This window comes from Colobus angolensis, unplaced genomic scaffold (genome assembly GCF_000951035.1).
Source record: "Colobus angolensis palliatus isolate OR3802 unplaced genomic scaffold, Cang.pa_1.0 Scaffold117, whole genome shotgun sequence".
Classification (NCBI taxonomy): domain Eukaryota; kingdom Metazoa; phylum Chordata; class Mammalia; order Primates; family Cercopithecidae; genus Colobus; species Colobus angolensis.
This window is the reverse complement of record NW_012112808.1, coordinates 6886564-6899988: the sequence shown is the minus strand read 5'-3', so window position 1 is coordinate 6899988 and position 13425 is coordinate 6886564. Positions and strand designations below refer to the sequence as shown.

Sequence of the window (13425 nt, the reverse complement as noted above, 5' to 3'; positions counted from 1 at the left end):
AAGATTCTTAGATTCAGGAAATTATTTAGCATATATGCTAAATATCCTGTAAATTACCCACTTTCTAAGTGTGAGATAAGGATTAAAATAATGTCACCCAATACACTTTGTAGACTAAAATATATTCTAGATATTTTCAAGTCTGCTGTGATACTTATGGAGCTGCAACACTCCTTTTTCAAAAGGCAGCAAAGGAAAACTTAATTGTCGTATTTATGCATGATTTTGTATTGACATTGGCATTTGGGGTCACTTTTATGTGACTAGAGGCTTTTTAATGCTAATACTTGGTCACTGAAGTTATAACTGTTGATCTTCTGAGGTTGTTCTGTTAATCTCCATCCAAGGGTTCCAGGACCTGTCACAGAAACTTACTCCTTTTACTTATGAGTTTGACCCAGGTCCTTTCAGGGGAAAGGGATAGGGGAGGAGAGTTGCTTGAGCCGACTCATTCACCAGCCCCTGAAATATGGTTTCACGTGTGCTGGGTCTGAATTCTGAAGAGTGGACCAGTAGCAATTGTTCCCTATTCAAGTGACACAGTGTGTACCATATGGCCAATGCTGGACCCTCCCCACAGTGACCCATGCATTTGTGGAAAACGCACATATGAAGGAATTAGGAGCATTTATTGCTTGCTTTTGCCTGCCTTGGGAAAATCAAGAGTCCAGCATTCTGGAACAATTTTATTTTGCAGAAATATCAATATCAAATAACTTTGCAGTTCCAACAAGTTGGCACTTTGCAGCAGAGAGTTTGATAATGTGTATATAATACTGTAATGCCAGCTCTGATTTCCCTTCTAATAGTTGTGTATCCCTTATCTTGTGCCAATTTTTGCTCAACATTTACCTGAAATATAACACATGAACAAAAAACTGGAATTGTTCACAAAAACCAATGTTAAGCCCTGCTGTGGAAAACTGTGTCACACTATCTACTAAGACAGACCCAATAAATGAGAACCATCTTATGTGCTGTTGCCCCTCATTCCTGAATCCATGCAGTTTCTAGTGGGCAATTAATTTGCTTTATTTATAAGAAAAAGGGTTTCTGATCCACATTATAGCTGACATGTACTAGGGACCCCCTCACCCTCGCCCCAATGCAAAGCAGCAGTGCTAAGGATCAAAGAAAGTGAACTTAGATGAACTTCCCATTACCACCTTACCACGTTCTAATCTAAAACCTATGCATGAACCCCTTGAGCATCCAACTTTTCTGTGACTTTAGGCTCCTTGTCTGCCATTTGAAACAGAAATACAGCCTCCTCCTTTCCAAAGGTCATGTAAGCTTTCCTACACAATCACTGCTTCTGATGTTGGACTATATAGATTTAATTTCTCATCCTCTGTTTACTAATTTTCCATTCTGGGCACATTTTCTTTTTTATCACCCATAAGTATTGCTGGGTAAACATGTGAAGAACTAACAAGACTGGCAGCAGAAGTTTCCAGGAAATCAAACAGAATCACACCCAAGGTAAAACAAGTTTTACACAGTATGATCTCATTTTATTGCCGAAATGGATTATTCTGCAGAGAAACATGCCTGGGATTTGTAAAGCGAGCCTGCCCCAGAAGAGAGGCACACGGCCATGTGCCACCTACTGGGATGATAGAAAACTACAGGCATAAGTCAGGGAAGGAAAGGAATGAACAAAACCACCAGGGGCCGGCTTCACTGTCATACCAGGCTGCTGAGAACTTTTCTATTTCTACAGAGCAAGTTTCCAGGAACTAAATAAATGAAAACCATAAAGGGGAGACCCTGCCTACAACTAAATGATGCCTGGCCACGCATACATGGGCAGGTGGTAGCGATTATAGCGTAGGTAGTCAAGAGTGCTTCTCTCCACCAGGGTTTTGTAGATGGATTCGTCAAAGACTCTTTTGAGGTATTGCCTGGGCTTCTCAGTCGGGTTTATTTCCTCATCTTGTATCTGATGGGCTAACTGCTCTATGGAAGGAAGGTCTTCCTCCTGTAAAACACAGTCAGAGGCCAGATACAGAAATTAATTGGACCCTGCACAGTTGTAACAGGGCAGTTTCGTGAAAATGAAAACGATAGTAGTCAGCTGTGCAAGGATGGTCACTTTTTTCCTAGCTTTTGAAAATTTAATTGTGGCAAAGTACACAATAACATAAAATGTCTTATTTTAATAATTTTTAGGTGTACACTTCAGTGGCATGAAGTACATTCACATTGCTGTGTAACCCTCACCACTGTCCATCTTCAGGACTTCTTCATCTTCGTCAACTGAAATGCTGTCTCCATTAAACAGCAGCTCCCTACCCTCCCATCCTCCAGGCCCTGGAAACCACCTCTGCCTCTGTGAACGTGACTACACAGGCACCTCATATGAGTGGAACCGTGTAGTATTTATTTTTTGTGACTGGCTTATATCACTTAGCATAATGTCTTTAAGAGTCATCCAGGTTAGTAATTTCAAGCCCTTCATTTTCAGATAAAAATCATCATACTTGTTTTGTTGTCGTTGTTGTTTCTGTTTGTTTTTTGAGAAGGAATTTCGCTGTTGTTGCCCAGGCTGGAGTGCAATGGCGTGATCTGGGCTCACTGCAACCTCCGCTTCCTGGGTTCAAGCGATTCTCCTGCCTCAGCCTCCCGAGTAGCTGGGACTACAGGCGTGGCCCACCACACCTGGCTAATTTTGTATATTTAATAGATACAGGGTCTCTCCATGTTGGTCAGGCTGCTCTGGAACTCCCCACCTCAGGTGATCTGCCCGCCTCAGCCTCCCAAAGTGCTGGGATTACAGGCGTGAGCCACTGTGCCCTGCCCGTTTTAAAAATAATAATAATAATAATAAAAAGGAGTGATTAAACCTTTTTACTTGAAAGGTCCTAGATGGTTTTCTTGGTTATAATTCCCAAGAAATGGGATTTTAAAACCTTAGAATAAATTCACGGTCAAGTCAAATTTTATTGATACATTTGAAGAGATAGGGCTTAGAAAGAATAAAGTTGTTTGAAGTTGAGAATCCTATGCTGTACACAGGTACAGTGTAGTAGAGATTTTCCCAACATTTCATTATAAACATTTTCAGAGACAAGTTGAAGAACTGTCCAGTGGGCACCTGCATGCCCCCGCCTGGACTCCACAGATAACATCTGCTATATTTGCTTCACTGCCGCATATCTGCCCTCCAGAGTAGGGTACTTCTAGAAAGCACGCCCCCCAGGGTTGAGCTGGGTGCTTTCCAAACACCGTGATTCTTGAACATCACCGTAGATCAAGAGTCTGTGGACTCCGATGGTACATTTATTTCAACTTCCAATAATTCCTTCTCTTTTGAACAGAAAAGGCAATTACTTGCAGGGTTTTGTTGGATTATTAACTTACTAGTGATAAGAGCTTATAGATAGAAAAACAGACTCAAGCTATATGGAGGCACAGAGTCACTGCCACTTGGCTAAGCAAGACACAACAAGGTGTTGGAGATTATGCATTGGAAAGAGCAGTCAGTGGGGGTTGCAGGAATTCAGAGTTAAACCAGAGGGATAAAGGCAATGATCGGGAAAAAGCAACTGATTCTCACAACTAAATACTGGAGGTGCTGAAAACTTTGGGTGCCACCAGTAAAGCCTCGTGGATATATTCTGCAATGTATATGAGGTTGGCTCTTTCTTCCTTAATTTTTCTGGAGAACTGTATCAAACCAACCAAAAACAATTACCTTATTAAAATTATACAAGATTTTGAGCTCATATTGTATGCTGCTGTTCTGACACTGGGTTAAATGGTGTAAAATCACTTTTAAAGTTTATTTCAGGCAAATATTGCTCTAGATTATAAACAGATTTTTGGGCACTTGCCTCTTGAAGGATGACCTGTCATACTGTGATCATCTTCTTTCACTGTGTGACCACCTCCCCTCACAGTATGACCACCTCCCCTCAGTGTGACCACTCCCCTCAGTGTGACCACCTCCCCTCAGTAATGACTACCACCCCTCACAGTGTGACCACCTTCCCTCACAGTATAACCACCTCCCCTCAGTGTGACCACTTCCCCTCAATGTGACCACCTCCTCTCAGTGTGATTACCACCCCCCACAGTGTAACCACCTCCCCTCCCAGTATGACCACCTCCCCTTAGTGTGACCACCTCCTCACTCACAGTATGACCACCTCCCCTCAGTGTGACCACTTCCCTCAGTATGACCACCTCCCCTTAGTGTGACTACCACCCCTCACAGTGTGACCACCTCCCCTCACAGTATAACCACCTCCCCTCAGTGTGACTGCCTCCTCACTCACAGTATGACCACCTCCCCTCAGTGTGACCACTTCCCCTCAATGTGACCACCTCCTCTCAGTGTGACTACCACCCCTCACAGTGTGACCACTTCCCCTCCCAGTATGACCACCTCCCCTCCCAGTATGACCACCTCCCCTCAGTGTGACCACCTCCCCTCAGTGTGACCACCTCTTCTCAGTGTGACCACCTCCTCTCACAGTGTGACCACCTCCCCTCAGTGTGACCACTTCCCCTCAATGTGACCACCTCCTCTCAGTGTGACCACTCAGTGTGACCTCACAGTGTGACCACCTCCTCACTCACAATATGACCACCTCCCCTCAGTGTGACCAGCTCTTCTCAGTGTGACCACCTCCCCTCTCAGTGTGACCACCTCTGCTCACAGTGTTACTACCTCCCCTCAGTGTGACCACCTCCCCTCACAGTGTGGCCACCTCCCCTCTCACAGTGTTACCACCTCCCCTCTCACAGTGTGGCCACCTCCCCTCTCACAGTGTGACCACCTCCCCTCACACAGTGTGACCACCTCCCTTCTCACAATGTGACTCCCTCCCCTCAGTGTGACCACCTCCCCTCTCAGTGTGACCATCTCCCCTCACAATGTGATTACTTTTTCTTTCACAGCATGACCACCTCCCCTTAGTGTGACCATCTCCCCTCTCACAGTGTGACCACCTCCCTGACACAGTGGGACCACCTCCCCTCTCAGTGTGACCACCTCCCCTTTCACAGTGTGATTACTTTTTCTCTCAGCATGACCACTCCCCTCAGTGTGACCACCTACCCTCATGCAGTGTGACCACTTTTTCTCTCAGTGTGACCACCTCCCCTTAGTGTGACCACCTCCATTCACACAATATGATCACTTTTTCTCTCATAGTGAGAATACCTCCCCTCTCACAGTGTGACCACCTCCCCTCAGTAGTGTGACCATCTCCCTTCACACAGTGTGACCACCCCTTCCTCCCCTCATTACCCTTATGAATTCAACTTCTTTAGATTCCACATGTAAGTGAGATCATGCAATATTTGTCTTTCTGTACCTGATTTTTTTTTTTTAAGACAAGGTCTCACTCTGTTGCCCAGACTGGAGTGCAACGGTACGACCTCGGCTCACCACAACCTCTGCCTCCTGGGTGCAAGCAATTCTCCTGTCTCAGCCTCCCGAGTAGCTGGGATTACAGGTGCACACCACTACCACCTGGCTAATTTTTGTATTTTTAGTAGAGACGAGGTTTCACCATGTTGACGAGGCTGCTCTTGAACTCCTGACCTCAAATGATCCACCTGCCTCGGCCTCCCAAAGTGCTGGGGTTACAGGCCACCGTGCCCGGCTGTACTTAGCATATTATACTTAGCATAATGTCCTCCAGGTTCATCCATGTTGTTGAAAATGACAGAACAGAACTTCCTTTTTTTTAAGGCTGAATAGTATTTCATTGTGCATATATACCATAATTTCTTTATCCATTCATCTGCTGATGAACACTTAGGTTCAGTTCATGTCCTGGCTATTTTGAATCGGCTGCAATAGGCATAAGAATGCAGATATTTCTTTGATACACTGATTTCATTTGGATACATACCCAAAAGTGAGATTGCTGGATCATATGTAATTCTATTTTTAGTTTTTTGAGGAACCTCCATACTGTTTTCCAAAATGGCTGAACCAATCTATATTACCACCAACAGTGAACAAGAATTCCCTTTTCTCCACATCCTTGCCAACCTTTTATCTATAACAGCCATACTAACAAGGGTGAGGTGGTAGCTCACTGTGGTTTTAATTTGCATTTCACTGATGATACATGAGGTTGATCCTTTTTTAAATATATCTTTTGGTCACAGTAAGTCCTCATAGCATCCTAGAAACTGTAACTTTAAGTGAGATAACATGTATCAAAACAAATTTTACCATAGGTTAATTGATAAGAACAAGAGTGAAGTTCCGACAGCATATTTGTGGTCACAAAAACATCACCAAACTTCTAAATAAAGATCAAAAACACTTCTAATATTAAACACTAAAATAATTGTGGGCTATAATACATTTAAGAAAGATTAACATAAACAAGTAAGGTAATTATTTACCGAATTATTTCAGTTCTGGGTGGTGGGTTGCTTGAGCCTATCCTGGCAGCTCAGGTCACAAAGCGGGAACCCATGATGAACAGGACCCTTCCCATCACGGGGTACATTCCCACCCACATCTGCACCCACACTCATGCACACTGGGACCATTTAGACATGCTAATTAACCTTTTGTGTCTGGCTCTTTTCACTTAGCTTGGTGTTTTGTTTTTTTCTGATCTTTGAACTCCAGTGTACCTGGTGAAAACCCACAATGCACACAGACATGGGCAGAACATGCAAACTCCACAGACAGTGGCCCAGGAATGACTTTCTTTTCCTCATCAATGTTACAACGAAAGGATGTTATTTGAGGGCCTACCGCATGTTTTCTTTTGAGAAGTGTCTATTCAGGTCCTTTGCTTATGTTTATATCAGGCCATTTGTTTTCCTGTCAGTGAGTTGTGTGAGTTCCCTATATATTTTGGATATTAGCTAAAATTGGATATCATACATCAAATCAGATGTATGATTTGGAAATATTTTCTCCCAGTCTGTGAGCTGTCTCTTCACTCTGTTGTTTTCTTTGCTGTGCAGACGCTTTTACATTTGATGCAGACCCACTTGTCTGTTTTTGCTTTTGTTGCCTGTGCTTTTGGTGTCACATCCAAAAAAATCCTTTCTGAGACCAATGTCAAGAACTATTTCTCCTATGTTCTCTTCTAGAAGTTTTACAGTTTCCGGTTTTATGTTTAAGTCTTCACTCCATTTTGAATTGATTTTTGTGTATGGGCTGAGAGAAGAGTCCGATTTCATTCTGCATGTAGATATCCAGTTTTTCTAATACCATTTATTGAAGGGACTGTCCTTTTCCCATTGTGTGTTCTTGGCACTTCTGTCAAAAATCAATTGACTGTAAATGTGTAGGTTTATTTATGACTTTGTATCCTGTCCCACTGGGTACATTTATCTGTTTTTATGGCAGTACCATGCTGATATGGTTTGGCTGTGTGTCCCCACTCAAATCTCATTTCCATTTGTAATCCCCATGTGTCTGTCAAATGACAGAGGTGTTTGGATCATGGGGGCTAACCATGCTGAGAACTATGCTGTTCTCCTGATAGTGAGTGAGTTCTCATGAGATCTGATGGTTATAAGTGTTCGGAAGTTCCTCCTTTGCTCTTCTCATGCTCCTGCCACCTTGTGAAGAAGGTGGTTGCTTCCCCTTCCACCATGATTGTAAGTTTCCTGAGGCTTCCCTGGCCATATGGAATTGTGAGTCAATTAAATCTCTTTCTTTCGTAAATTACTTAGTCTCAGGGAAGTTCTTTATAACAGTGTGAAAATGGACTAATACACATGCTGTTTTGATTACTATAGTTTTGAAATATATTTTGAGATCAGGTAGTGTTATGCCTCCAGTTTTTGTTTGTTTGCTTTTTCTCAAGATTGTATTGGCTATTTGTGGGTCTTTTGTGGTTCCATACGATTTTTAAGATTGTCTTTTCTGTTTCTGTGAAAAATGACATTGGCATTTTGATAGGAATTGCATTGAATCTGCAGATTGCTTTGGGTAGTATGGACATTTTAACAATATGAATTCTTCTAATCTATGAACACATGATATCGTTCCATTTATTTGTGTTGGCTTCAATTTTTTTCATCAATGTTTTATAGCTCTCATTATACAGATCTTTTAACTCCTTGGTTAAAAACTCCTAAGTATTTTTTTTATGCTTTGTAAATGGAATTACTTTCTTAATTTCTTTTTCAGATAGTTTATTGTTAGTGTGTATCAACAGTATTACTATTTTTTTCTAGATGGAGTCTCACTCAGACTGGAGTACAGTGGCATGATTTTGGCTCACTGCAACCTCCGCCTCCTGGGTTCAAGAGATTGTCCTGCCTCAGCCTCCTGAGTAGTTGGGATTACAGGTACCTGCCACCACGTCTGGCTAATTTTTTGTATTTTTAGTAGAGATGGGGTTTCACCATGTTGGCCAAGCTGGTCTTGAACTCCCGACCTCAGGTGATCCGGCTGCCTTGGCCTCCCAAGGTGCTGGGATTACAGGTGTGAGCCACCGCATCTAGCCAACACTACTGACTTTTGTATGTTGGTTTTGTATCCTGCAACTTTACTGAACTCACTTACCAGTTCTACCAGTTTTTTTGTGGAGTCTTTAAGGATTTTATGTATATAAGATCATATCATCAGCAAACAGAGACAATTTCACCTCTTTCTGTCCTAGCTGGATGCTTTTTACTTCTTCTTTTTCCCTAATTGCTCTGGCTAGGACTTCTAGTCCTATGATTAATAGAAGTGGCAAGGGTGGGCATCCTTGTCTTGTTCCTGATCTTAGAGGAAAAGCTTTCAACTTTTCACCACTGAGAATGATGTTAGCTGTAGGCTTGTCATATATGGCCTTTATTGTGTTCAGGAACATTCCTTTTATACCTGATTGTTGAGAGGTTTTTTTTTTTTTAATCATGAAAGGATGCAAGTTTTATCAAATGCTTTTTCTGCCTTCTAGCATAATGTTTTGAGGTTCATGTGCTTTGTATCAGTGCCTCATTTCTCTTCATGGCTGAATACTATTCCATTGTGTGGCTAGACCACATTTGTTTATCCGTTGATATGTTGATGGACATTTGGGTTGTTTCCTCCTTCTGGCTGTTCTAACCAGTGCTGCTTTGAAGATTCTTGTACAAGCAATCATTAGAATACCTCATTCAATTCTTTGTTTGTTTCTTTCGTTTTTTTGAGATGGAGTCTTATTCTGTCACCCAGGTTGGAGTGCAGTGATGTGATCTCAGCTTATTGCAACATCCACCTCCTGGGTTCAAGCAATTCTCCTGCCTCAGCCTCCTGAGTAGCTAGGACTACTGGTGCGCACCACCACGTCCGGCTAAGTTTTGTATTTTTAGTAGAGATGTGGTTTCATTACATTGGCCAGGCTGGTCTTGAACTCCTGACCTCAGATGATCTGCCCACCTCAGCCTCCCAAAGTGCTGGGATTACAGGTGTTAGCCACCACTTCCGGCCTCAGTTCTTTTGGATATATATTTAGAAGTGCAATTGCTGAGTCATATGGTAATTCTGTGTGTAACTTTTTGAGGAACCATCAAAACATTTTCTATAGCAGGTGTAATTTTACATTCCCACCAGCAATTCAGTTCCCATTTTCCCTACATCCTTACTATTTCCCCCCTTGTTTTGTATTATAGCCATCCTAGTGTATGTAAAGTGCTATCTCATTATGGTTCTGATTTGCATTTCCCTAATAATTATTGATGCTGAACATATTTTCATGTAAATAGGTTTACTTCTGGATTCTGAATTTTATCCCATTGATCTGTAGATCTATTCTCATGCAAGTACCACACTGTCTTGGTTACTGTGGCTTTGTAGTAAGAAAATGTGAGTTCTTCAACTTTGTTCCTTTTTTCCTCCAAGATAGTTTTGGCTATTTGGATCCCTTCCATTTCCGTAGGAACTTAGGACCTGCATTTCTTTTTAAAAATGCCCTTGGAATTTTGATAGGATTGTATTGAATTGTAGAATTTTTGGGGTGGTATTGCCATCCTAACAATATAAAGTCTTCAAATGCATGAACACAGATGTTGTCCCATTTATTTAGGTAGTCATTCACTTCTTTCAAAAATGTTTTGTAGTTTTCAGTGTATAAGCCTTGCCCTATTTTGGTTAAATTTATTCCCAAGTATTTTATTCTTTTTAATGCTATTATAATTGTTTTCTTAATTTCATTTTCAAATTACTAACTGCTAATATGGTTTGGATGTTTTGTCCCCTTCAACTCTCATGCTAGAATGGGATCCCCAATGCTGGAAGTGGGATCTGGAGGAGGTGTTTGGGTCCTGGGGAGGATCCCTCATGAATGGCTTGCTGCTGTCCTCGTGGTAATGAGTGAGTTCTCATTCTGAGTTCACGCTAGATCTGGTTGTTTAAAAGAACCTGGCACCACTTCCCTCTCTCTTTTGCTCCCTCTCTTGCCATGTGATACACTGTCTCCCCCTTCACCTTCCATCATGATTGGAAATTTCCTGAGGCCCTCACCAGAAGCAGATGCCAGTACATGTACTTCATGTACAGCCTGCAGAACCATGAGCCAAATCTCTTTTCTTTATAAATTACCCAGTCTCAGGTGTTCTTCTAAAGCAATGCAAACAGATTAATACAACTGCTAATGTAGATAATGGATTATTGTGTGTTGATTTAATATTCTGCCACTTTGCTAATTTCATTTCTTAGCTCTAATAGTTATTTTGTGGATTCTTTAGGATCACACCACCTGAGAATGGAGATAGTTTTACTTCTTCCTTTCCAATGTGGATGTCTTTTATATCTTTTTCTTGCCTGATTGCTCTGGCTAGAACTTCCAAAACCATGCTGAATATAAGTGGTGAAAGCAGGCATCCTTGTCTTATTCCAGATCTCAGGGATAAGAATTCAGGTTTCAGTAATTCATTACTGAGTGTGATGTTATCTGTGGGTTTTTCATAAACATCCTTTATCAGATTGGAGACATTCCCTTCTATTGACAGTTTTTTTGTCAAATGCTTTTTCTGCACCAGTTGAGATGATAGTGGTTTTTTCCCCTTTGTTCTATTTTTTTTTTTTTTTTTTTGATACAGAGTCTCGCTCTATTGCCTAGGCTAGAGTGCAGTGGCACAATCTTGGCTCACTGCAACCTTTACCTCCTGGGTTCAAGAGATTATCCTGCCTCAGCCTTGTGAGTGGCTGAGATTACAGGTGTGTGCCACCATGCTTGGCTAATTTTTTTGTATTTTTACTAGAGACAGGGTTTCATCATGTTGGTCAGGCTGGTCTCAAACTCCTGATCTCAAATGATCTGCTCACCTCGGCCTTCCAAAGTGCTGGGATTATAGGCGTGACCCACTGCGCCCAGCCTCCTCTTTGTTCTATTAAAGTGGTGTATTACATTGATTCCTTTTTATATGTTGAACTACCCTTACATTCCTGGGGTAAATCTCACTAGCTGGGTGTTTAGTCCTTTAATATGCTGCTGGATTTGGTTTGCTAATAATCTGCTGGCTATTTTTGCTTCTAAATTTAAAAGGGATGTTGGTCTGTAAGTTTTCTTTTCTTGCAGTGTCTTTGTCTAGCTTTGGTATCAGGGTAATGCTGATCTCATTGAATAGTTCCAACCTCTTCTGTTTTTTGGAAGAGTTCAAGAGAATTGTTGTTAATTCTTTAAATGTTTGATAGAATTCCCTAGCGAAGCCATCTGGTCTTGGGCTTTTCTTTGTGTGAGGTTTTTGATTATCGATTCAAGGTCTTTATTTATTATAGCTCTGTTGAGATTTTCTATTTCTTCTTGTGTCAGCTTTTAGTTTGTTCATTTCTCTCTTTTTTTTTTTTTTTTTTTTGAGATGGAGTCTTGCTTTGTCGCCCAGGTTGGAGTGCAAAGGCACGAATTTGGCTCACTGAAACCTCCGCCTCCCAGGTTCAAGTGATTTTCCTGCCTTAGCCTCCTGAGTAGCTGGGGTTACAGGCATGTGCCACCATGCTGGGCTAATTTTTGTATTGTTAGTAGAGACGGGGTTTCACCATGTTGGTCAGGTTGGTCTCGAACTCCTGACCTCATGATCAGCCCACCTTGGCTTCCCAAAGTGCTGAAATTACAGGCGTGAGCCACTGCGCCCAGCCTAATTTGTTCATTTCTAATAATTTGTCCATTTCATCTAGGTTATGTAATTGGTTGGCAAATAATTATTCATGGCATTTTCTCATAATCCTTTTTTATTTCTGTAAGGTTGATAGTAACGTCCCCACTTGTACTTCTGACTTTAGTAATCTGAGTCTTTTTTCTTAGTCAGTCTAGCTAAAGGTTTATCAATTTGGTTGATCTTTTCAAAGAACTAACTTTTGGTTTTATTGATTTTCTCTATTTTCTTATTCTCTATTTCATTTATCTCTGGTCTAATCCTTATTATTTATTGTCTTCTGCTGGCATTAGGCTTAGTTTGGTTTTCTTTTCCTAGTTCCTCAAGTTATAAAATCAGGTTCCTGATTTGAGTTCTTTTTATGTAGGCACTTATAGCTTTACATTGTTTTCTTTGGATCTCATAAATGTTGGTATGTTGTATCTTAGTTTTCATTCATCTATAAGCATTTCTAATATCCCTTTTTTATTTCTTTTATGATGCACTGGTTGATTAAGAATGTGTTATTTAACTTCCACAAATTTGTGAATTTTTCCAATCTTCCTTCTGTTACTGATTTCCAGCTTCATTCCATTGTGGTTGGAGAATATATTTTGTATGATTTTAATCTGTTAAAATGTATTGGCACTTGTTTTGTGGCCTAACACATGGCCTATCCTGGAGAATGTTTTGTGTGCACTTGAGAAGAATGTGCATTCTACTGTTGAACAGAGAATTTCATCCATGACTGTTGGGTCCACTTGGCTTATAGTGCTATTGAAGTCATCTATTTCCTTACTGATTTTCTATCTGGTTGTTCTAGTCATTACTGAAAGTAAGATACAGAAGTCTGCATTATTATTTTAGAACTATTTCTTCTTTCAATTCTGCTTTTATTCATATATTTTGGGGTTCTTTTGTTAAGTGAGTATATGGTTATAATTGTTATATCTTTCCTAAAGGATTTTGAAGGATCATTTTGACTGAATAAAATTTCACCTTGGTCACTGATACTATGGCTTTGTCTGCAGCTAAATAATGCAGTGCCAGTGTTCCTCTCTTTACCGCCACAAGAGCATTCACGATATCTTGGAATGAGTTTGCTTTTTAAAAATAAATGTTATATTCTTTTTTTTTTTTTTTTTTTTTGAGACAGGTTTGCTCTTGTCACCCAGGCTGGAGTGCAATGGCACAATCTGGGCTCACTGCAACCTCCACCTCCCAGGTTCAAGCAATTCTCCTGCCTCAGCCTCCCGAGTTGCTGGGACTACAGCCACCTGCCACCATGCCCAGTTAATTTTTGTATTTTTAGTAGAGACGGGGTTTCACCATGTTGGCCAGACTGGTCTCGAACTCCTGACCTCAGGTGATCCACCTGCCTTGGCCTCC

The 13425-nt window shown here is 41.2% G+C and overlaps 1 protein-coding gene across 1 annotated transcript in view; it reads right to left on the bottom strand.

Moving 5' to 3' along the window:
* Window positions 1-1488: 1488 nt before the first annotated feature.
* Window positions 1489-13425, bottom strand: part of CFAP61 (cilia and flagella associated protein 61) — a 294188-nt gene continuing 282251 nt past the window's right edge. Inside the window, exon 27 of the mRNA XM_011963119.1 lies at window positions 1489-1981. Within this exon, the coding sequence (XP_011818509.1) occupies window positions 1781-1981 (201 nt within the window). The 3' untranslated portion in view covers window positions 1489-1780. The remainder of the gene's footprint in view (window positions 1982-13425) is intronic.